General features: G+C 28.5%; 1 protein-coding gene across 1 annotated transcript in view; it reads right to left on the minus strand.

Annotated features, from left to right (window-relative positions):
- The window catches only part of LOC129958731 (dual oxidase-like), a 184,571-nt gene that overhangs the window by 34,083 nt on the left and 123,192 nt on the right, over nt 1-27,296 (minus strand). Inside the window, exons 7-13 of the mRNA XM_056071388.1 lie at nt 24,837-24,897; nt 24,408-24,504; nt 18,199-18,277; nt 17,340-17,436; nt 6,685-6,857; nt 5,411-5,592; nt 3,287-3,405 (exon numbers count right to left, since the gene is read on the minus strand). Coding sequence (XP_055927363.1) covers nt 3,287-3,405; nt 5,411-5,592; nt 6,685-6,857; nt 17,340-17,436; nt 18,199-18,277; nt 24,408-24,504; nt 24,837-24,897 — 808 coding nt within the window. The remainder of the gene's footprint in view (nt 1-3,286; nt 3,406-5,410; nt 5,593-6,684; nt 6,858-17,339; nt 17,437-18,198; nt 18,278-24,407; nt 24,505-24,836; nt 24,898-27,296) is intronic.

The following is a 27,296-nucleotide window of genomic DNA, read 5'->3' on the forward strand; positions in this document are numbered from 1 at the left end:
TTTAATTCAAGGTCAAAGGGCTTAATATGGAAGCTATTCTCTATTTTTTAAGCTATAATCGACTTGCTATGTCTACATCGGAAAGTACAAGGGTAAAATGTAGTCTCATTTTAACCCTTTCTAGGGCCGTGGGAAGTATGCTTCCCACCAAATTTATCAATCTTTGTATGAAATTATGTAGGTTGGCATAAGTTCTGACAATTTTTTTTTGTAAGGCAGAAACTTAGATGCTTCAGTTCTTTATCTCAGACAAAATGATGTGTCTTGATTTGTTACGGAACACAGAGCTAATTACGCATTCACATCGGTACAGTGCGTTATGCAGAAGAAGTCGTTCTGAAATCTTAATCAATGTTCCAGGTAGACTCAAGAAATTATCATTTAAAGAAAATTCGAATCATGACTTCTTTAGATGCTGGAATTTTATTTTCCGCTAGTGCAATATTGAGAAAAAGAAGCGACAGCGTACCCTTGAGGAATTTTCTGTAATGAAGAGAAATGTAATGAAAAATTAAATTGTTATCTATGATTTATTTATTAAAAATATTCGCTCGAAATGACAGAATTTAAAACAAAAATATCTCTATAATGAATGGCTATTACATAAATACATATGCTGCCAGCTGACTTGTCCAAAACCTATATTCATGATATATTCTGAAGAGAATGATATAAGCAGATGGCCTTGATTTAAATGAATTGATAAAAGTTATATGTTATTGATAATCCTTATAAAAATACCACCGGGATCGGTCACCCCAAAACTTTCTCAGATACTCTCTAATAAATTCGTCATGCCAGAGAACGCCTTACATGGCACTGGCTACAATAGTTACGAAATATTAACTTTTGGCGTGAATTTAGCATTCTTACTGAATCTATCGTATGACATTCTGAATCTATCGTAAGACATAGATTCGTCGTATGACATTAATATCTGGCATATAGTTAATAATATCCAGAAATCGAATTTGTGTTTTAGACGTGTTCTCCAAATCGATGAATATAAAAATTTGACATAAAACCGCAGTTATAGTCACAAATTCTCATACTAAATTTGATATATTTCATTGCGTTTTTGAATTGTCGCGTTTACTTATTTCTGAAAGTACAGACTGACAGACAAACAAGCTGTAATTGGATTTGTCTCAAAATTTGACAGATGTCTACACTATAGATGTTAAATCTGTATACCAAATCTTATCTATCCAGTTTTTTCAATATTATAGTTATCGTGTAAACTCATATTCGAACAGTTAGACCGATGGATGTCTTTTAAGCATATTTTACTCAAAATTTGAAAGAAATCTGCAAATGAGGTGTAAAGACCGGGTACCAAATTTTAAACACCTAGCTCAAAGCGGTTTTGAGTTATTTTGTCACATACAGAAGGAAATTTTCCAAAAATGTGTTTTTTAAACTCATGGTGGTCTGAATAGTGAAGATTCATCAAAATCTCGAATTTGAATTTTTTGATTGCTATACTTTCTCATATTATGTAGACGAGGAAGTAAAAAACATGTAATTTTCATAACGAAATATAACAGTAGGCATAATTTTCTGATTTGTTCAAGGTATCCATTGCAAAAGCGTCTTCTGTTTTATATAATATTAGATTTCCATATCCAATTCTGACTTGTAAGCAACGAAGCATCGCTTTGGATTTCAACTCTAGAATTGCGTTTTGGTCGGATAAATAGTGAAATACCAAGAGTTTAATATCACTAATATGATTTTCAAAAATAATGCAAAATAATGAATTATATCTGAAATCGATAATAAAATTTATTCGTGCGGATAAGATGCATAGAGTAGAAAAGTGCAAGCTATTTAACTCTCCCGAAATTTTATTCAAAATCACATTAATGAAAATATTCTTATCTAGTCTTTATGAGAAATTCCACGCTCATAAATTTGATGAAGAATATGCTAATAACCCTTCGTGGAATAATATAAGAAATTAGTTCCAACATTTTATGCAACTTGGATAAGAAACGTTCATACATTATTGATAATAGTAAAATTTTAGGTGCGGCATTTTTCTTGTCGCCTACGATATAGCTGTAATCGCAGATGGACAAACTATTTTACATTTTATTATCAATTTTCTCAGCGGGTCATGCAATGTTATGGGGCTAACACGATCATTTAAATGCTTTGCTTCATCTAAAAACACTGACTACATTTGCAGATTATAATTTTAATCACGCAAATCGCATACTATGAAGTAATCTTTCATTTTTGATTGCGTATCCATTATTGAAGCGTATATATTTCTTTTATTTTAATACACTAATTAGAATGAAAATTTCATGGGTTAGGTTTTTGCTGAGAAATTTTATTGATACGGGCATTGCTTAGCTCTTTACTGTCGCATAACATGTTAATCATAACGCGAAACAAATATGTCTCATAGGCAATGTGTTTGGGAATTATGAATCACATATACTTTCTGTTTTTGCAAGTAAAATGACAGTTGTTTCCTGTGATTTAATAGTTCCAAAATATATTTTGTATGGTGTCAATTAACTGGTTAAATATTCAGAATTTTTTAGAAAACACTCTATATATTTTTATTTGTTTAAAGGTTCTGTAGAATTCCTTTTATTTTCCCCTTTCATCCATGATTTTCCAATATCACATTAACTATCAGAATTCGAAATATTGTAGGAAGCAAGGCTATATTAATCAGAATTGAGTAAAATACCACATATAAAATCTTTTACTTTCGTTAAACAGCAACCTATCTCAGTACTAAGAACTTATTATTAATTTGGAGAAGTAATAAAGGAAGGCAGATTAGATAATTTTTATATTCGATATCCCTTTATTTTATTTTATTACAAGTGAAAGAAAGGACACTCCTGATGTTGATATTTTAAACTATAAATTTGGAGCTGTACATTATTTTCTGTTAATAAAATATTTCTAACTCATCAAAAAATTATAAAATTTTTAAGAAGACACTAAATTATTTTTAATGAATCAAATACTGATTCATTCTGTTTATTTCTGAGATTCTACAGATAGACAGACAGATTGATAGATTTTCGTCAATTTATTAATTCATATTTTTAATTTTCAACCAAATACCTTGATTGCTAGATCTATTTATCATAAAGCTGAAAGAATTTGAAAATTCGCACCGAATAATGGTAATCACAAGTTAAATCCTATTTCCTTGTCATCATTGTTTTCTGTTATCTATTCGGTGTTATTCTGAAAAAAACACGATCACAGTTTCTAAACATGAAAATTGTTACTTACAACAACAAAGATGACTTACCATCTTTCCAAAAGAAAATATTTTCCTGCAGATCATCTGTTGATATGTCAGTTGCTGTGATAAGTATATCGCGCAGTTTCAATCTCTTTATATCCTCTATTTCAGATTCTGTAAAAATGCTGAAAGAGGTTTCTAATTAGTTTTTTAAACACTAAAAAAAGAATTTTTTAACATAAATATATAATCAAGATTTTTTTATTTTTTTATTCTGAGTCCAAAATCCTATTTGTCATCTTCAAAGAATATTGATAGCCATCGATGATTATCATCCTATATGAGAATAATTGCAACAATTTTAAACAGTATATTTAATTTCAGTTTAAGTTTCTTATGAGAAATATTTTATAAACAAACGAATTTGAAAAAAAAGATATGCTCGAATTTATTTATTTAAAAAAGGCGATTATTTAATTACATTAAATCTCTTCACACTCTTTGAATTCATTTTTGAGGAATTATTGTAAGATATTCATTGGTTAATGTGCTTTAAGCAGAATTTCATCTAAAGCACGTAAGAATTCATATGTTTCAACGTAATTTGAATATCAATAAGTATTCGCGGTATGCACCTTAATAAATAAAATCAAAACAAATAAGTAAATGTTTCATATTAAATAAATGCTCCCTGGTTACTTTGAATGTATGAAAGTGTAACGAATTGGCGTAGACAACGAACGCTTTTGCCGCCTCGTCAATGTAGTCAAGGTTTTGATTAAAAAAAATCATAGCTTAATTATATTTCAATGGATTTCCTTTTTCGCATTATAAAATAAACGAACTGCAGCACTCGATAGAGACAGATTACTAGTTCTGTGAAGATGGATTTTACGCCCACAGCAATAGATCAAAGCCTTTTAATGAGTGTCTGTCGCATGAGGACGTGGGAACGCTTACATGCTGCCTCATGTTCATTTTCACTTAGTACTCTTATCTTAGCACTTAAAGAATTTAGGTCGGTGCCTTTATGATTTCTTGTGTGCTGAGGTCTTCCAAAGGACAATTGGTTTTGGAAAAGATTGGGAGAGCGAACGTCTAACATTTGTAGAGGAAGTGCATGCAGTAAGAAAGTCACATTTCTTAGCTGTTATGATATTAGTAGTTCTCATCGCACTGTTAAACAGAGATGGATACTTGAGTGCTTCAAAGACTTTTGTTTAATTATCAATTAATGTTTGACTCTTTTTTCTAATTAGAAATATTTCTATTTAATCATAAAGAAAGTAGATTGTTGTACTTTCAATTATTTTGCTGTGATTTAATTTGTTAATTTAAAATATTTTACACAAATTTACTTACCATCGGAGTGTAAAAAATATATGATCAATTATTTTCCGCAACGAAAGAGAATAAATTTTCCCTAAGATTCAAAACCATCGGAAATCGTCCTGGATCATTAATTAGGGAGAAAAAGCCTTTTTCAGAGTTAAAGAAATTAATTTCAGAAAAGATCTTTAATTTTTAGCTAAAAAAATATTAATTGAACCGTTGAAAATAACCTTTATTTCGAAATAAATCTGCTTACTTATAATTTTTTTTCTTTCTGTTTCTATGAATTTAAACTTAACCTTTTTTAAAACCTATTTTTGGCTCCTCTCAATGAAATTAATTGCAACGTGCATTCTAAATTAAAAAATGAATTTAAGATAATGTTGTAAAGTGATAAACTTATGAAGAGATTTTGCTTCATAAAAAGTTAATATACTGTATGAAATTTATTGTAAAAAAATTATTTTAATTCCATGGATTTAGAGTTTTAAAAACTAAAGACCTATTTATATTATTTCAGCTCATACTTAATAGACGTTAAATTTTTATGGTATAAGTAAAATTTTATTAACGATAAGAATTATTAATAAATAATCCACAAAAAAGACTGCTTTGATTCGTTTAAAAATCGATTTTTGTTTTTAAATAAGTTTTGCCACTGTAAATAGTTTTAATTTACACAAACAGCATCCTTATCTCTTAAGGATGTACGTGTTTGAAATGCTCCTAAAATAAATTAAATTTAAAAATTCGACTTTTAAGAACTTTAAAAATTTTACATTACAGCATTCAAATTCTATTTCAAAATTATATGTAAGCAATCATATACTAATAAAGATATGAAAAGAAAATTAATACCCATTTGCCGTATTCTCGAACCAAAATCTGTCAGAATCACGAAGACGCTCAAATTGCTCTTTGATTATTTTTCTAAAAAGAGGTCCTGGACGACCATCCACTTCTGTTTCCAACATACCAGCTATATACAGATCGATGTTATCTATATCTCCATCATAAACCTTTTCAAGGGCTTCAAACATCTAAGAAAGAAATAGAAGAATACTTATAAATTCTAAAGACATCCTTAAACATTACTCAGAAATTCTTATAAATTTTAATGAATTCTCTTCTTAAACGTGTCCCAGACATATATGACATGAAGCTCTTGCTATAAAAAGTTGTAAATCGCAACATCATGTTTCTTATCTCAAGCTTATATAAAACTGCTCTATTTTTGTAACACTCAATAAATTTTTCAAATACTTTGGCAGAATATTAAGTAATAAGCAACAAAAAATATATTTTAATTTCAAACAAGCAAAAATAGAAATCAAATTATCAAACATCAGAAGCAAAATAACTAAAATCTTACATAATTTCAACATATCACATTGAACAAATTATGAGTAAAGATTTGAAAGATCCTTTTATTTTTTCTAAATTCATATTATCGGCCGTATTTACAGACAAAACTACCTATAAAAAAACATAACAAAAGCCGGCATTATAAATTATTTAGTGACCAATTTAAAAAAAACATAGGAGTAGCACATGGACTTTCATTATTAACGTACGAAATAAGCATTTTGAAGATAAAACTGTAATTTTTTTCATCAATGAAATAGCCATACTCTTAAAATTTTTTAAATCGTCGAATATATGACACGAAAGTCCATAAATGGCAACATTACATCAAAATTTAGTTCTTAATAAAATTGCCTAAATGATGGGAAAAATGCGATGCTTTTTGTGATCCCATGAAACCAAATCAGTCTTATGTAAATGAAGTTCAGACGTTATTATGAATGTTTGCCAAAACAAGTGAAACATTTGAAAATTGAAGGCTGAGATAATAATACGAGTTCGTCATTTTAGTATTAAAAAAATAAATGATGCATAGTATGCAACGAGCATTAAAATCTTCCTTTGACATTTTTTGAATAACAAAGAGGACATTCGTTGAAATTATCTCTAATGAATCTTATTACGAATTCAACAACAGATTTTATAAATTGCAAATGAAGTACTTTTCTACGTGTACCAAGTTCTGCGTGATAATTTTTGTAATTCATAAAAGAATTTCTATTCACATCATTCAAAATCCTATTGACAACATAAAATTGAGTACTAACCTGTGGTTTTTGTTCATACAGCTTGGGATTTATTTGAGACCAGTTGGTGAGAGGTGGAAGCTGAAAGTAACGCCTCACTGTGTTATAGTCAGGCAATCCATTATCCCTGCCTCTCATTATATTCAAAGCAGCCAAATCACGCCGTGTAAAATCCATAGGGCCAAACAGTTTGTCTAAGTCCAAGAAAAGACAAGAAAGAAATTAAAAGACAAGCAACAACGGTGATGACATTTTAAAGAGGCCACTAAACTTAGTTTAAAATATTTTCTGAAATAAATACATACGTACATATGTTGAATAATAAATTTACGGTTATAAGAATGGTTTTAAAGTTGAGTTCTTTTAAGCATTTTTGGAACATTATTGAAAATTTTATAACTATTCTGATGGGAAGTTTTTTTTTTTTTTTTTTTTTGACAATGTATATGTTGATCAAATGCTGTAAATATGTAAATAAGCACTCATAATAACTAATAATAATCAAGTTTCATACTCAAAAACCAATGTTTATCTTATGATTTCATGATCCGTGATCCCTCCACTATAATTGATAAGAGTTCCTCTTTCTGGAAATACCCATGTTGAATATTTTTTTTATTCATTTCAAACTGTTCGCATTCTTGTATTCGAAAGGAGTTTCGCTTTATTGAGCAGGATGCTCCCGAGCGATTGACCCATTTTTTAACTTTCGGCAAATAGTTTTACAAGCTTGTTTCTTGTTTTTGTGATTTAATTTACAAGCAATTATTTTAATAAAAGAATGCACCCATCGAAACAAAAATAATCACGTTTTTTTTATTTGTGCAGTTCATCATATTGAAATAAAAAGAGAAAAAAAAACTTTTCAATACTTCATTTCATTATTTTTTTTATAAAAATAAAAGGAATAATTATTTTAAAAATTTATTTAGTTATTTTTTCCCCAATTCTAAATATTTTATTTAATGCAGATATAAAAAAAAATGAATTGAAAACACGTCTTATCATTCAAGCTAATTCGAATCGATTCTATGGGATTGGCCGTACATGTCTAGTTAAAATCATTATAATGAAAATAATTTGTTCTTAACACAGCTAACAGCTCATACTGTTTGTTTTAGGAAACTAAATTGTCACTTTTGGACGATTGTACTCCATAGAGAGGCGATATGTAGTCAGATTAATACATTTTCATAGGTCCTTTTTAGGCCCTAATCCATCGTTCCTTTTGATCTTCTTTCATTGTACCCGCTTGTCACTTATTTAAACAGTATTATTTTATTTTAATTGGGAACTTGAGCATTTATTGCTTAAATGCCTATTCACTTTTGAGGATTATACGCCGTTGCTGCGCTATCTAATTCCCTAATACTGTTTTGTCAAATAAATTTAAACACTCCATATTTGATTTCACCCCCTTCATGAAATCAGCGTCTCATAGGGCAGGCGCAAAAGAGCGGAAATTTTCCTTATCTGAGACATGCAAAATTAAAATTATTGTAATTGCTAACTGTTACGGTGATTATAATTTTATGTACGTATTTGAATCAGAATGTTCTTTTTACGTAAACTGAAAATATCCAAAAATAATGGATCAAAAAGGTCACATGATGTCTTTTGATACCTATATATTGTTGTCCAGGAACGACATGTGAAATCTTTTATTTTTTCCTTATTCGTTTTTTAGATAAATCGCCGACTGAACCACATTGGTATTTACAAAAAATATCCCTGGCCAGCAACGTGTTAAAATGAATTTGATTAATTTTCACTAAACGCATATTCCCAACAAAATATACTTTGTTAAAGGAAAAAAATACATAACAGTAGTTTTGTGGAATTCTTTTGTTGAGTTGGGCATCCGAAACATGACATGAAATCACGCATCCGAATATCAGACCGGATAAGCTGCGGAGGAGGAGGGAGGGAATGGAATTTTTTCTTAATCAAATAAAGAGTTATTAATTTGAGAAGAGAAATTTAAATGGAAACATTATATTAACGAAAAACTATAAAAGAAATCGTCGAATGAAGAAAAAAATCATAGCTAAATAATTATTAATCGAGAGCAACTTTAAGAAATAAATTAAAAAAAATAATTTTAATTTGAGCGACATTATTGAGTTGCACTAAAGGTGCATGTTACATAGGGAGGTACCAGGTAAAAATTTCAGATTGCTATCCGCATTCTTTCTTGAAATATTCCGACTTTATAGGGAAAACAAGGAGCGAAGAAAGAAAAAAAAATTCTAGTTCATAAGCATCTTTTTGTCTATTCTAATTGCCGATGAGGAAAAAATCCTTTTCTAAAAATATGTGTGTGTTTTGTTTATCTGTTCAAACATAATGTTGGTTTGGGAATGGCGAAAATAATGAACAAGATATATAAAAGTTCCACATTAAAAAAAGTAAACTTCCATGCTTACTTCCTTATTTTGAAAATGAATAGGCGTCAGAGGCACAAAATTTAATAGCTTGAAGTAAACTAGTTGAATAAAAAAAAGAACAAACATACTTTTTGGCAACATTATATAAAAATGACCAACTCCAGAAAATTCCAGAAGCAGCATGTGCTTTAGTTCTTTTGGTTATACTGTTTTTGTTTTAAATTTTATTCTTGCAGCGAGATTGTGAACGTTTTCTTGTGTTTGCTTTTATTTTACCTTGTCTTGTAATTGTTTTTATTTTAAATAAACCAAATTATTTTCTTAAATTGCATTTTCTTCGTGACAATATAAAGATTACGAGTCGTAAAAAATTACAAAAAAAACAAAGACAAACTATTCGAAAACACATATAAAAGAAAAGCCTGAAAAGCCTGAAGGTAAAAAAAAAAAAAAAACAGAGAAGCAGAACGAAAATATAAAGCTAAAAACAAAAATAATTGAGCCCGCCGAAACTGTTCAACAAATCAACGAGAGAAATTATTAGAATCTAAACAGAAATTTAGAATGAACCCTTTCAAATTTGTGAATGAATTATCTTCACAAAGGGGACATAGGAAACCACAAAAGTGCAGAAACTTTTAATATAGATTCTGAATAAATATCCAAAGTAAATCAATAACTTATAGAATTAATGGATATCTTTCAACAGAAAGATATGGGATAAAATACAGACAATTTTTTCCCCAGAAAATATCAAAAGGTGCAATTCATGTTCTTCAATGTAATGTAAATTTAAAATGCATTGGAAGGTAAAAGAATCATATAAGAATAAAAAAAAATATTAGAATGTAAGTTGTTTCATGTTACTTCGGTTTGTACTATCTTAAGTGATAAAGTGAGTAAATTCAAAGTAAGAAATAAAATTTCAGTGAAATCCATGCTGCTCTTCAAGGTCATAACCGGTTTCAGAATATTCGGAATTAAATGTCCTATTTAATTAATGGCCATAAAATTAAATTAAATGCCATAAATGCATTTTCGAACAAAATTTATGGTGTGTTTTTCACCCTATAGCTCGGCGTTCTGAGCCATTGTACATCTCTTGCGAGGTCACTAAACCCACAGAACATAAATTCTAATTAATATATGCCCTGAATTTTCAGTAACTAATATAAAATGTGAAATGGAAAACACATAGAGTTCATATAGTGTTTTCCTCTAAACTTGCGTTTCATATCCCTGAGGTTAAAAATTATTCTTCTGGTTCAAAATTGGAAAAGTAATAATAATAGAACGGAATGAATCTAAGTGTATGTTCTATCAGACTAATTTTTTGATTGTATCAAATTTAATCATTTCCTAGTTTTCCTCTGCATACGACTACAAGTTTTCAACGGTGCTTTTTATCATAATTTAAGGCCATTTATCAGGTTCTGTATATTTTAAGTAATAAATCAGTTGCAATTGGTTTTGTAAATATCAACGAGAATATAATAGTATTTAAGGATCATAGCTAGTGGAACCTAGTATAAATAACCATTGAAATAAGCCATACAGACGGTAGCTCCATGCTGATTATTCATTCAGAATAAATTGAATGAGGTCGTAATGACGGAAACTGAGATGGAGTCAGAATGAGCCTTTATCGGGCGCAGGATAACCCCTTGGTGAGAGATACTGCCCGTCACCAAGATAGAAATCATATAGAATTGACTTTCCTCTGTGTACATTAAGTAAGCTATAATTAGTCTTACTTATTCGGTACCCACCAGATAAGGTGATTTTCCACCCAGATAATTGTGATGCAACTGCAGAAGGAAACATTTGAAATAAATGAGAAACACTAAAAAAGTAGCTTTCAAAGTTCATTAATCCATTTATAATAAAAATTTAAATATATCCATTTAAATATAATAAATATTTCCATTAAATATTAATATATCCATTTAAATATAAAATATTAAAAATATCTACATCTTAAAAAAGTTTTTTCCCACTCATTCAAGTTTGTAGATAAAGATAAGAATCTCCGAATGCGAATATTTAATTTACGGATTATAAAAATAGTATTTTAAAACGATAGAGTAAAGAAATGAATTTTAGCTTTAAAAAAATTCTGGCGTTAAAATTCGTTTACCAGTATCAAAATCTTTATTTAGTTCATTTTCCTTCAGGGTTGCTTTAGTCGCTCCTTAATCAATCACTGCTATAAAGTAAGAGAATAAGCAACCGACTTTAACTTCATCAAAAAGAATAATAAAAGGTTAAACAGTCAAATACAAAGTCTACGAGCTTTTGCCAAATGTATGTAAGCAAAAAAAAAAGATATCCGCCAGAATTTAAGTATGTAATCTTGATATGATTTTTGTGCGGACGTCCGCAACAAAATAAAATTTAAATTGGAGGTCATTTTATATATGTTAACACGCACAGCTTAGTTAATTCTATATAAAATATTGCTCAAATATTGTTGCTTGCATGATACTTCACAAAAATACATAAACTCTTTTAAGAAACTAAAATTTATTTATAGCTTATGTTAAACATTGTATTATGAAAGAAGATGTACAAAGATTTTAAAAAATGGAATATTTGTTAATAAAATTTAATTATTTTGAGGGAAACATTACAAAAACATTTCCTCATTTCTACTAGAAGCATTAATAATTAAATGTATGAAAATGATTTTAAAAATTATTGTAATCAATTTAATTATGATTTTTAGGATTTAATTATGATTATAGGATTTTTCCAATACCTAAATGAATTTTTATTAAATGATATTAATTGTTGAAAAGATAAAATTTAGCTTTAAAAAATAATTCGTTTTTGCCGTTATTAATAATTAATAATTCGTTTCGAATGAATGGATTTGAATTAAAATTTGGAATGTCATGAAAAATGCAAGCTTTCTTTTATTTAAATAACTTTAATATAGGTTATAAAATATTTATTTTTTACTTTAGGTTGCCTTGAAGGACGTTAACTTTTCCGCAGTAAATAGCCAAAGGGACATTTTTGGTGAGTTAATATTATAAGCTGAATACCACGGAATTTAATAACCGTAAATATGCGATACAATATTTTTATTTGTATTTAAGATGGCGCTTTTGACCAAATTCTTTTTTTTTTTTCAATAAAGTTAGTTTATAAGCAAGAATACGTTTCTTCATAAATTAGCTTTAGTAAAAAAAATGACATCGTCTCAGTATCATATAATTGAGGAAAAGTAACCAAGATATAATACTTTCATACTTAAAAATTAAATTTCAAAATATTTCAATACACGTAAGGTAGACGTTACGTAAGCCTTTAGTGACTTCTTTCGATTATTAAAACATTTCAAAGAAAGGAACATCAATGTATACATATTTTCTCAGTGTAAATATCAGCGAAATTTTAAGATAAATAGTTCCGGGAAAAAATATCTGTGAATGTAGTGAATAATAGCTGTTCGCGTATGTTCACCCATTAAAAATCAAACCACGATACTACAATGCATCAAATGAAAAGCTGCTTAAATACAGGAACATGACAGCGCCACACATTTTCAGGCAATTCAAGAGTTCACGTTTACGCCCATTATATATGCTACTGTCTCAGAGAATAGCATGCTCTAAAATTTATTACTTTTATCAGTCTGAGTTCACAGACCGTAACTTGTAATTACTCTCTTTCAAGTGAGCTTGACATTCTGAATCAGAATTCGTGATTCATAACGACGCCAAATCTTGAACTATTTGTTGAGCCTCCAGATCACGAATTTCACTTTAGCGATGATGGATTTACCGTGGAAACACATATTTTGACACCTATCACTCTGCAACAGAAGTGCAACAATAGGACCAGTAAAAAAACAGTACATCTGGGACGTGGTGGGTTAAATGAGCAACCGTGAAAAATCATTGTTTGATTACCAAGCAGTTTAACGATCTTATTAAGATGTGTTAAGTAAAAGACTTGTTAGTATGTTGGAATTTATCATGTATGTCTAACTGAGAAGAAAGGCAAAAATGATAATACAAAGATTGCAATAACACGGATGAAGTTTCTGTAAATGTATATGGTGGCAAAATTCCTTGAATAAAAATATAATAGACCGAACTTCAGCATACTTCCATACATCGAACTTTTCTAGTTAACGAAATTTTTTACAGAATCATGAACTTTGTCCTTATACGATACATTTTTCTTAATATTTCTAAAGATAATTTCTTCTTGACGAAGGCTTCCCGACAATATGTACGAATAGCGCAACATTTGGCGAGTTCTAATTTATCAAAATTCCAATAAAAAAATCAATTCGGCTTTCAACATCGAAAAAAATTAAGTAAAAATGTCAGCATTGAAAACCATGAGATTTGTTGAAGAAGGTAAAATCTAATTTTGTCACATGAAAATATTGTGTGCAGCATAACATAAACATTAAAATGTTGCTGAATAAAGATATTAAGTGAGAATACGATGAAGAAAAGCCCCGTTACCTCTTCTATGTCCTTCTCCAAATGAACTTTAATAAGAAAAAAATATTAACAGTCCTTGATAAAGATAGAGAATTATATTTCCAAGAAAATGTTGCAGACCAATGTGCTTAACTCAATGAAATTTATCGGGAAAAAACAGGACTTTAACGTACCCCAAAATGGTAAAAAGTCTAAATTCGTTTCAGATTTAATAAGCTTTAGTCTGCTTTTCAATCATTTTTGTAACTTCATTTACAAATTTTTATTTGTCAAATTTCTGTATGTGGAAATTTTTATAGTAAGTGGAACGATGAGACCTCGTTAAATAGACATTGACGGTAAATGATGATTTTAAAAATATCACGAAAATTTATTCGTAGCTTTTCACATCTTCTGGTCATAAACAGAAAATAGAATTTTCAAAATAAATTAACAATTCTCGCAAAAGAATTGTTTAGAATATCTTCAAGTAAAGTTTTTACAGTAGATCTTAATACTTTCTGTATAAATTTAATTCATAATCCATGCTTATATTAGTTATAATAATAATAATAATATCAGTTCTATGGAAATATATGATGATAATGTATGCGGATGATATACATTATAAAGCATCATATTATCAATTCATCTCATCTTACAATGATGATGATCTTCTTTCTATTTAAAATATTTCGATACTATGTCTATAAGCAAAAATTTGAGGTGAAAAAATGTAATATCATTCATGAAAATAAAATATTTTTTTTATAAATTTACGCAGCGAAATTATTCGTTATATGCAGTACTACTATATATAAATTATTTTATGCGATAACTATATATTGATATTAAAGAAATTCCATAATACTTATAGATTCTTACCTTCAGTTCACAAATTATTCAAACATTTCTACAAAGTTAAAAGTGAAAATACCTGGTTTCCTAAGAAATTTCTGTTAATTGTATTTGCATTATTATATTAATCCAATAAAAACGGTAACTTTTATTTTTGTTTGCATGCACCAAACATTAGGAAGTGAACGTTTTCCCTAATTGCTTCAGCTAAAAGTTTCTTGAAATTTAAGAATTTACAATTTTCAATAGATGTATGCTAATTAAAAAGTTGCAGAGTTTCTTACAACTTCACAATTTCTGAATTAGCATAAAATGCTTTTCAGAAAGAAAATCTGTTTCGATGAATTACATTTTAATTTTTTAAGATACTTTTCAATCATATTTGGAAAGCACATAAAAGTTTCCAATGCATTATTTGATAGGATACAATGCATTATTTGTATCCTATCAAATAATGCATTTTTTAAAAAAAAATTATATATTAAAAAAACTAACTTTGTAAATATTAAAGCTCTCAACAACAACGTTATACTCTTTCTTTGTACCTTCCCTACATTTATCAATATAGTCCTTAGATTAAAAAAAGCGACCAATTAATCTGCAATGCGGATTCTTTTAGCTTTGTACTTTTATCAAAATATAATAACTGGTCTGGTTTCATAAACGAGAGATGGTGGAAAGCTGCCCATAATAACAGCTAGCTCATTCTATTCACTTTTTCATCTTACAAGCTATCGTTGTGTTCTCTATTTCAAGAAACAAACAGCTATTATTTTCGTTACTGATATTCATTCAATACAAAAGCCTCTCTATTCAGCTTGAAAGCCTTTAATTTGAAACAATTTAAAAAAGAGAAAAATCTCCAGACAAGATTTAGCACAATACATTAGTGAATCGCCGGCGATCTTACAAATTTTAAATGCTGTTAACTTCCATTCACGCACCCAAGGCAGCTCCACCCACTCTTTTCAAATACCTTTTCGCTGGCTTGCCCAGTCGCGTCAATCATTTAATTCATCTCGAGGAAGTTAAATGGTACCTACGAAATGATGATAAAAAAAACTGATTTGCGGCCTGCTTTGTTGCTGAAGGTAAATCAGAGCAGTCTGACCTCCGAAGTGTTGCACTAATTATACGGAAACTGCAACTAGTTTACTGTGATTCATCGCAACATTTCGAAACCGTTGCAGATCGTAAAATCAGTTGGGGGTCATCTTATCGCGAAAAGTTCTGTCAGGAAACAGCGAGAATCTTTAAGAATCCGGTAAAAAAAAGGTATGAAGATGGCATCATTTCGGATTGCGAAAAGAATCTTACGACACAATGGACAGTTCTGTTTGTTCTTTTCAATCAATTCAGGGTTAGATAACACTTCTTCGCTTCTTTCTTCCAACTTTTATTGTGTTATACAGGTTCCATTGGAATTTTGACCTTGTTTATGACACACTAGTATTTTTTGTCAAATTATTACCAATAGAGGACATGTTGGAACAATAGCGAGTAGGTTATATAATTCATTGTTTATAAAAATATATTTATTATTGAAAATTAAACGAAGGTGATTTCTATGGAAAGGTGTTTCAACAAAAGTGTGAGGAGACTCATATTGTGTTTGATTTTTTTAAAGTTTTTTAAACAGGTTCCCTGCCTGATTCATGCTTGTAAATTTAAAAATATGAAGTGAGCATTTTCAACGTGATACTTGATGCAGTTAAAGTATTTAAAAGCAATACGGCAACTTACTTGGCGGTTTAAGTATTAGCTCCAATTTTTGCAATAATAATAAATAAATAAATATTTTCTTGGGAAGATAATTAAGGGACCTCTAGCGCTGATTTCGTGTAATTAGCTTTCCAATATTAAAAATCTGCGTTTGATTTCCAAAATGGTTCTTATTTTAACAATATCGTAAGTTTGCTATTTTTTATGCAGTCATAGAACAGATGAAACAAAATGTATTATTGGATCTGAAAAGTTTTATAATAATGTTCAATTATATGCGATTAATTTTCTCAAAACATTTATGACTTTCTCATGCATCACAATAGCTTTTTTTTTTTAACTTGGCTAAAAGTACTTGCATGTTGCAATTCTATCAAAATTCAAGAATTCTGTGCATGAAGTTTCTGGTAAGGATTTAAAAACTTTTTGATCAATTGAATTTCAGGCAGCATTTTAGAATAGTTTTTGTAACTTTTTTACATTCAAATTATTTTAACTAGAAATAAATACGCTATCGTCATAAAAATAATGAAGTTTCGTTTTCTTGTCGTTGCTATTTCTTTTTCTTACTTAAAAAAAAAGACCGAGTAGAAATGCAATTATTAAAACAATGTATGAAAGGGGAAATTACCTTCAACGCATATATAATGTTAAAAAAACGGGGGTGTTTGCATGATTTTAAAAGCAAAAATTGGACGTGAAAATAAAGATTTAAAAAAAAACTAAAAAAAGATAGATAACACTATTAACGATGCATTTTTCAAGTTTTTAAAATTACCGCACCTATCCAGTTTTTATATGAATTAAGAATAGCTTTATTGATCTGAGACACTTTATTTCATTTCATTTTCTTCTGTGATTTGATACCAAAATGGTCCAATAAATTTTTAGACTTTCTAAACATCTCATCTTTCCAAAGAATTTTCACATATATTTCTATGCGTTGTTCGCAATAAGCATTAAATATTCTTCTAAAAGATTATTAAAGACTTCTAAAAATTATTTAATAGTATTAGAAATCTTTTTAATGTTTTAGAAATATCTTCAATATAACTAAATAGAAGATATAAAATTTTTTTTAAAACACTGGAAAAAATTCTAAATAACTAAAAAAGATCTAATAGTTACAGTAAATTAAAAATCTAAAATTGCAGAAACTCATTTTATTTTATATTGAAGAAAGTATGCAACAATCAAAACTATTGGGGAAAAGTAATCACTTTTAACCTCAAGTAAATATCCAAAATTTACATAAAAATTACTGTACCTCGCACATCACTACACAATACTGCATCCTCTCTTTCTGAAAGCTGAGATGACATACCCATCAACAATTCTTCCACGCCGGATTCTATAAGAATTTCCTGAAAAAAATTTTTTAGTGACATAGGGGATATTTAGTTAATTACCATATATATTATATCTTTGTGAAATATTATCTATATTATTATTATATCGATGCTTTAATGAAAATTTTAAATAATTTTAAAAGAAAATGAGTAACTAAAATTTCCTCTGGAGATTTTTCATAAATGGTAAATTTAATTAAATCTTATGCCGTTTCTATTTTTACATGCTTTTTCTTACACGAGTATTTAATGATTTAATGTTTTACCATTGATGATCTTTATACTATACATAAGATTTATACTATATGGTGTTTTTAATACAGATTAGCTATTCAAAGTCTTTATATTTTTGCTACGTTTTTAATTTGTGTTTCGTAAAGAATCCTTTATATTTAAATGATTTTCATGAAATAGTGTTTAGCCTCGCACTGAGAGCAAAATTTTATTTTAGGAAGCTTAGAAATATTATGACAACAGTAATGTAACATTCTGTCTCAAATTTGAGAAAGAAAGAAATTGATGAAAAAATTTTGGATAATAATTTAGTGAAAACTTTTCAAAGCTTCAGTCAAAACGTTTCGAAAAAGCATCTTTAAGTTTTAAACAAATTTTGTCGGTACAGAAAGGTTAGGTATATTAAACAGATTAGAGATAATCGGAGAAGTGCTTTTAATGCGAAATGTGCACTATTTCTATCAAGTTTGACAATTCGATAATTTGCAGAAATGCATACAAAAATATGTAAATAAATATACAACAAAATGAAATCTTACTAACCTCTGAATTCCACCAAGTGGAACAAAGTCTAATAGCAGGGTACCCACTTGGAGTATTTTTGAAATTACATTTTCCATCTCTATAAAACAAGAAAGCATTTTTTAAAAGAATGCATCAATAAGAAAGATAAAACCAATTTTCTTTAATTATTGTTAAAATGTTAATTAAGCAAGCTATTATTTAACCAACAGCAATGTTTTCTATTAAAATCTTAAGCAAATTAAATTCAAAAATTTAAGATCCTTAATCTGCGAAATGAACTTAGATTATCCATTAGATTAATGCATAGAACATCCATTAGATTAATGCAATTATTAAAATAACAGATTGTTTTTTCAATTGAACGAAATATTATGCAAATCTAACTTTCCCTACATTGAAAAAATAATTTTAAGTTGCTATAAAGCCTTTCACCGTTATTGCAAAGAGCGTTTTTATAGATTCAACCAACATTATTTTTTTTCCAGATATACGAATTCCATGAAGAAATTTGATATTAAACCATCTATGTCTTTTTTAAATTAGGAATAATGTAAATAACTAAAGTACAGAAGATAATATATAAAAGAATAATGCAAGGAATATAATAATTAATATGATAAATAATATTGATTAGACTCCTTGATCTCAAAAAAAAATAATAAAACTAAATAAACAAATAAATACTCGATAATTTTCTCAAATTTTAAAATATTGTTGAATCTTACTTAACGTGCTTGATTCGTTCCCGTAGTGCGAAACACTCGTTAAACGAAATTTTTTTTTCCATTTATATTCATGTTAAATAAAACAATGCGTTCCGTCCAGAAAAAAATATATTCTAGCAAATTTAGAGTAATGAAACTTATTATTTATAACGCATGCTTGCTTTTGCAAGAAAACTGTCTAGAAACAATTGTCTTTGGCTGCGCTTTAAAATTGGTTGAAAAGAGACGCCTTTTATTATTTTATCGTCAAATAAAATTGTAATGCGCATAGCAACTGCCCGATTAGAGTGATGATTCTCAATGTACAATACAATAATTTTCCAAGCTTTCAGCCGCAACCCTTCTTATTTCACTAGAAGTTTGTTGCTAAGATATTATTTCTTCCTTAGCTGACCACATCGCATCCACAACTTTTGCTGTGATAAAAAATGTACTCCATAGATTCTTCGGTAGTTTTGGCTATGCTCCTCCTCCACCGATGTCTCTACTATCCAACTTTAATACCGTAATCTTGGCCAGAGACAAAATCTGGTTAATTAAGATTCCTTAGACACTTGCTCACACTCCTTCGAGTCGCGTTCGACAACGCCATAGTCAAAGCTTCCATTTAGATATAAGAATTTTTCCCAAACAAGCCTGCAGTAAAGACTGACACAGAGCAATCCCTTAAGCGAGTCACTTGTTTACATTTTGTTTTATTCATTATGCAAATCACTCGTTATGTGAGGTTCTCTTTAAGCGATGTCTGACTGCGCTAATGTTGCCTGGATATTTCACAAATCTTGCAGTTCTTCAGATTAATGTTAGATTGCCTTGATAAATACTATTCATACTGAATTAGTCTCGATTCTTTTACCACAAAAATGAAATAGGAAATAATTATTTTTACACTGAAGATGCATTAGTTTTCGTGAATTTGATTTATCGTTTTAGGAGGGCTGACCAACAAATTATAGCAATCAAAAGGAGCGGCATACATTTGACATAAATAAATTCATATTCCGAGCAAATCAAAAACTTTGATGCTTTTATTTTTGTGAGTAAAATATATTTAATAATTATTTTTGTGAGTAAAATATATTTAATAATTACGTGCGTCTTGTTCTCTTACATGGTCACTTCAATAAATTTCCCCAAGAATATCCGATATTTCATAAATGCTACTTATTTTGATATATACTTATACCCATGCCGCCCAAGTCGAAATGTGTTTGCAGTTTGTCATATGTTGTATCCAACACACATTATCAAAAGAGACACGACGTGAAATTTGACAGCTTAATTAGGCTGTCCGGACAATTTTCTGTCTGACTGTTAATTAATGTTGATGCCGATCAACAATTAAAATATTAGAAAGTCGAAAGTATTTCGACAAATTATTTTTTGTGGCGAAGGCAGATTGCTGAGCATAGGGGAAGAATTATTAATATATGATAATTCACAATCAGCTGCTTAGTTTTAATTTTGCTACTTAATCTTTGAAATCTTTATTAGTAATATTATATATATATATATATATATATATATATATATATATATATATATATATATATATATATATATATATATATATATAGTGATGAGCGCCATCTGCTGGTTGTTAGACGGAGTTGACGCTGGTTAGACGGAGAGCAGATCAGACGGATCTGGACGAGAGTAAAGACGTGTCAGATCAGACGGATCTGGACGAAAGTAAAGACGAGACGAGACGAGACACGACGTATTCGACGAAATCTACTGAATCTTCAATTCTTTTATGTTAATGTATATATATATCCTAATCGTCCTAAATGTAATTAAATGTGCGTTCTAAAATAGTAGTGATTTCTGAGTCCTACATATATATATATATATATATATATATATATATATATATATATATATATATATATATATATTTGTAATATTTATAAGTTAATTAAGCAATTAAATACTTTATTTTTTTTTTACTCGTTAAGTTTCAAATTTTTTCGTCTTTACTGCTTGTGCATCTTTTAGATAGTATTAAAAAGCTTTTAAACATACATCATAAATACTTCCCTGGATTTCAGATGTATAAATTACAATAGAAAGTATACTTAATTACAAAGTAATATACCACTGGTAAAAATTTTGGAAATACGTACATTTTCGGGTTACAGATATTTAATTCTTAATTCTGATAAATCTTGGAAATGAAATTTAGAAAATTATTGCACGAAAAAAGAAAGATAATTCCAAAAGTTCAATTCAAATGTTCGTTTTTTTCATATTAACTATTATTCAAAACGGAAAGATATTTTAATGATAAACAAAAACATTTCCTAAATTTTATAGGTTAAATATTATTATAAAAATTACTATTTAAAAAAAATTGAAAAATGAAATTTTGTAAACACAAAAATTTGCTAATTTTCATAACAAAAGGTTTAATTATCCACCTATAATAATCTATATGAAATCTTTAAAATATGATAGACTATCAGTAACTCGGCAATGCTTTTCAAGTCCGGTTCTTTAAATAAATGGGGGGAAGGGGGAGTAAAGAGAAATCACTACATTTGAAGGTCTGTGATCTTGGCGCAACATAAAAAGCAGGATTTTGAATAATGTTTATTATATGTAATAAAATTTTCTATATAATTTGGAACATTTTATGAACTAAGTATAGGTTTTGCAATTAAAGTACTGTTTCAAAATAAATTTATTAATCCAGTAGTACTCTTTTGATATCTGTTGGATTGCTGTGAATCTATTCTATTTAAATGAATTTTAATGTCAAGATAAAGACGGAAATGTTAATATTGAAAATGCATTTTCTTAATAAAAATCAATGCAGGCTTTCTAAAATTGAAAATATTGCATAAATTGATATAACTAGGGCTAATTGCAGTTTAAATGGTATTTTTCTGAAATTATTTCAATTATAAGGAACATTTAATTATTCGTTAAGATATTCAAATTAAATAAATTGCAATTGATTAAATTTAATTTATTTACCTCCAGACAAACAAAGCTACAACAGAATTCTGCTTCTACCATTAAATTTGAAAAATGCAGTTCATCAGTTTAGACTTCTCTGATTGCGAAAAACAAAGAAATTGATTGCAGCTAGTACAGATTTTGCCGTCTGCTGCTGGTACTTTTGCAATGTCAGTCACATTCATTAAGGCACAATGACACCTAAGTGACGTCAATGGCACTATGCATGGAATACCAGCATCGTGACACCAGAGAGAAAGCTTTGCTGATGCTTCTCAAGATAAATCTAAGAAAATTGTACTTACGAAACTTTTTATCTTAACATCAGCCGATGAAAGTCAAAGTTAATCTACGAGAGTTATACTTTTTTATTATTATGTCAATTAAAAGTTATAATTATTATAAGTATTAAATTCATCAAAAATGACAGGTTACTTTATTTTTGTGATTTCTACTAATTAAAGAATGATTATTTTACTTAGAAGCATTTAGTTGAAATAAATCCATGTCTGGAAATGATTTAAGTATCGATCAACAATCTCTCCACCCTTACTTAAAATTAATGTGAAAATTTTTCTCGGAAGTTGAAAGGCAGTAGTCATCGTAATTGCTCGAGATAGAATTTGCGGGTGGTCCATGCGTGAACAAGAGATTGGATGTTCTGTTTCTCTTACTTCTTTATGTCTTTCACCCGGCTAATTGACAAAACTCGAATTTTCAATTTACTCCAAATCATTAGTTAAGATAAGTATGCATCACCTATGAGCAATGACATTATTATCGTGTTTGATGCCAACTTTTCTCATTTGGGCGAGGTCTGAATAACCACATAGATATATGCATCGAATATTCCGTGAAAGAAACATATGTAAGAACTTTTTTTTTTTAAAGAATGCTAAATGGTTCGATATAATACGATTTCCCGAAAGGTGTAATTTGAACGTCAAATTAAACGCCCTCAAAAACATGACAATTAAGAAATAAGATTAAAGTCAAGAATTTGTTTTAAGTAATAAAAGTTCTATTTTTTTATTCGACATATGACAAATTGTAATTTTATAAATAATCTCACTAAAATAAAAGAAATTAAATGAAAAGTTACAAAGTATTATATTAATCAAAATTCGAAAATAAAGTTCGTTTTCCAAATGATATTTTCTTACGTTTTTCTAAAAGTTTTCTCTGGGCATTTCTAAATGGATCAGATAATATGAACTGCAGAAATCTCTTTAAAATTACAGAAGCATCTGAAAAGAAGTTAACAAATTTCTAACTCTAAATTGCGCAATGTCTCTCATATTCAAGTTACAATAAACAAAATCAAAGAATAGTGCAAATCCCAACTATTCTCGTTCAGAGATTCTTTGAAAGTGAACTATCGTATAAAACTTTCTTAAGCGGATAATTTTTATTGCTTATTTGATAAAATTCTGTCTGTGTTTAATAGACATTTATTACTATAGCCTCTCAAAAGGAGATATTATAGATCTTTCAACTATACCTCGTTGTTTGTTCAGAAATTTTTTCTTTGAATCATGGAAGGTGTTCGAAAAGGATCTACATATTTTTTTTAATATTTGAATAACTAGCAAAGACGTATTTTTTTAGTTTCTTTTATTCACAACTAAAACCTAATACTTTTTTTCTTTGTGAATCAAATGAAGAATGATTATTGTCATTCTGGTTTCAATATGATTATATACAGTAAATGATGAAAATTGTCGCATGATATAATGAATTTAAATCTATTATGTAAATAGAATTTTGGATTTGGAAGAAAATTTAAGATTTCATAAATCGAAACTTAGCTTCAAAGCAATTTATCAAAGTTATAACAGATTTCAGAACGCTTGATAAATAAAATTTGACTGAAAACATTTCAACGACTTGATGTATTGCGTGCAAATGACAAATAAATGTTCGATAATTAACAATAAAAACTTTTCATACTTGTTTCATTTCATAAAAAAGAAAGCTGTATATACATATCTTTGTTTTTCTTGTAATGATTTTTTTTAAATGTAGAGTTATTTCTCAGTTGCTCTGTATAACTCAAAATTTAATATTTTACCTCCAATAGTAAATTCATAAGCAGTAGAACTGTTGCACTCCAGAGCAAATATGAATGCATATGTAGAAAAACCAATTTCATTTTTGTAAGCAATCAGATAAACTAGTTTATCAGATTTTGCAAGTTTAAATTGGGTTCTTTTCAGAAAAAATCTTACTTTTTACAGCAAAAAAAAAAAAAAAAAAAAAAAAAAAAAAATCGACCCAAGTGAGCAATAATTTACCATCGTGTTTCGAAATTGAAATGTTAAAAGATGCTATACTAGGACGAAGACTTGACCAATTTAAGTCTTCGCAACTGCAGTAACGATCACGACTTGGGTAAAAAACGAAGAAAACAGCTAAAACCTTCAATCAACGTGCAACTTTATTTACACGGTCACTTTTCATTAACCTTTTTGTTAGGCGAAGGAAATTATAGACCGTTTAAAACACGATCTCATTTATCAACTATTCGTCGAAATATCTTACCTCCTGTAGAGTCCGGGTGGAATCATGGTATGAGAGAAACGGAAGGCGGCACTTTGAAATACATGACTGATACCGGGATGGACGTCGGGTTTGTATCCTGAAGCAAAAAATATGTAATTTGAATAAATGCATACATTAATGAGAGCGAAAAGAAAGTAATGAGCGAATCTCACGTTTCAAATAATTATACATAAATCAAAATATGCAAACTTTCAAATACCTATGCAATGCCAATGAGCAAGAAAAGGAAAATGATAAGTGATTCTTATCTTTCAAATATCGATTATTTTACATTAAGCACTGTATATGAACTTTCTAAACGCATTTTTGAAGAAGGAAATATTTTCAAATTTTTGTGCTTTTTTTTAAATAAAAATTTTTAATTGCTACATTCATCAAATTTAAAGCAAATATTGAAAATTTACTTACCAGAATAAGGTGTTATTTCTTCTTCAAGTAATGTTGGAACATATTCATAGAGAATGATATTCTGAAAATATATAATATTTGCTAAGAATGACATACTACAAAAAAGGTAAAGAATCTCTAAAAATATTTATTCACGCACAAAATATTTTCATGTTTAATAAAAATTCTAAAATAATTTGTTTTGATGCAAGTCAAAGGACTAGTTAGTTACTTTATGAATGCTTAGTTATTATATTGCAATATAGGAGAAATTTAAAGTATTTCTACTTTAGTAAGTAAGCTGTTTGTAATTTCCTACATTAATATTTAACAATTCCAGTAAACAGATAATAAGTTGCGTAATTAAAACTAAATGGGCTTTTCAAACAAAGTACGTTACATGACTTAGCTTTTCATGATTTTAAAAAGTTGCAGTATGAATAACTTATTAATTAACAGGACAATGCATCAAAATTGATTATTTCTAGAAAATAGTCCAAACTTAACATAAATGAATCGTTATCAAAATAACGATGAAAAATGTTTATTCAGGTTTTTTTTTTTTGTTTTGTTTTTTTACTTCTCTAGTAAAACTTTGTTTCTGAAATGAAGCGAATAGATTTTGCTATTTTATTTTTTGACTAGAAATAGGCCTTTTGCTTAAATGTATAATATAAAGAACGAAATTGAAATAATAATATCTTCAATTTTTATTTCTGTTGCAAAAAATCCAGTAAGCAAGCGATACAAAAATTTTAGTTTGTCAAGAAACCTAACTTCTTCCTTATTTTCCATACTTTTAAAATATTCCTTTTATCATTTCACTTACATAAAATACGACGATTAAAAAATGTCAAACCCAATGAAATGGTTACAAATTGATGATAAATTCAAATTCATTGAGTGAAAAAAGACCCATTCTCATTGAACTTTTATGGGAAATATTATTCATCTATGAAAAAATATCCATTCGGAAAAAAATGTTCTTATTCAGAATGTATATAACTTTTATGGGGTGTTTTGGCGGGGAAATGCGGTCTTATTATAAAAAATATTATTAATGGGTAAAAAAAGAGGTATTGTTGTAAAAAAATTATTTAAATACACTTTTTTATGTACCACGTTTTTAAAACAGACTACAAAGTATAAAATAATTTCTCTCAGCTCTATTCGATTCCAACTCTCATACAGATTGCCATGAAAATTTATGATTGTTTAATTAATGATTAATTTATGATTTTAAATTTTAAAAATTAACAATGAAAAATTTTCATGACAATCCGTATAATGTTATAAATCTGTAAGGAGAAAGGAGTTATTAGGAGTTAAGGAGTTATTAAGTTATAAATAGAAATTATTTTACAATTTAAGTCCATTTTAAAAACGTGGTATAATTAAATAAATATTTAAATAATTATTTTCTGCTTTTAATCATTTGTGTGTTAAATTTTGCAATCGATTTTAAATTAACTTCAAGATGACTTGCACCCACCCGATGACAAAATTTACACAGAAGAGACAAGAATGCGAGTTAGTAATGCATTGTTATCCATGTCATTCTGGGCTATATTTAAAGTCTTAAGATAATAGTTCATCGGAAAGTTACATATAATCATAAACGTTTAAAATCGATTGCAAAATTTGTACCTGCAAACAAGAAAACGAGATAATAAAACGAATTTAAAAAATGGTTACAAATTTATTATTCAAAATAAAAGCCATCGCCAGTCATAATTTTGCAAGAAAACCACGAATGGAACCATTTTTTATATACTCATAAAGATAGGAGTGCTAACAAGACAAGTTATGAGCCATTAATCGAAATAGGTGGTAATCGGAAGAAACATTTGAAAAATAAGGCAGGTATAGAAGAACATCCCAGTCAATTGCTTCTAATGTTTACTTGACCGATTTCGAAATATCCGACTGAGCACTGTCATCCGCGAAACTCATTTTAATGCATCTTTTTTGCATAATCCAGCAATTTTTAATTCAATGCTCGATTCAATTTACTCAGTAACACATAATGCACTTCAGTGAGCTACATCCGACCAAATATTAGACGAGGAATTCATTTTTATTAGCAATATGAATATACAGCCTTCGATGTTAATGTTTTGTCTGGTTTGCATCATGATTTTATGCGCTTCAGAATTTTATAGCGTATTTATCTGTCATCAATTTTTCATGATAGAATGCGAAGATATGCTTCCGTTTCAGCTCATACGGCACCCAATTTCCTTGTTTGTGAATCAATTCAATTGCTTTTGAATGTCTGGGATCGGTTAACATTTAAAACTTCGGCGTTTGACTTGGATTCTTCATTGAGTGAAGTTTCCATTTCAACTTTTTAAACATTTTTAACTGGTCCGGACATTTCTTATCTTCCATGTAAAAATCCTCCCCTTTCTTTAGTGTCGAAACTAATATTCGCCTGTTGAAATGAATGAGGAATGACCACCATATATTTCTGATGTTATG

The sequence above is a fragment of the Argiope bruennichi genome, chromosome 2 (assembly GCF_947563725.1).
Source record: "Argiope bruennichi chromosome 2, qqArgBrue1.1, whole genome shotgun sequence".
NCBI classification, from domain to species: domain Eukaryota; kingdom Metazoa; phylum Arthropoda; class Arachnida; order Araneae; family Araneidae; genus Argiope; species Argiope bruennichi.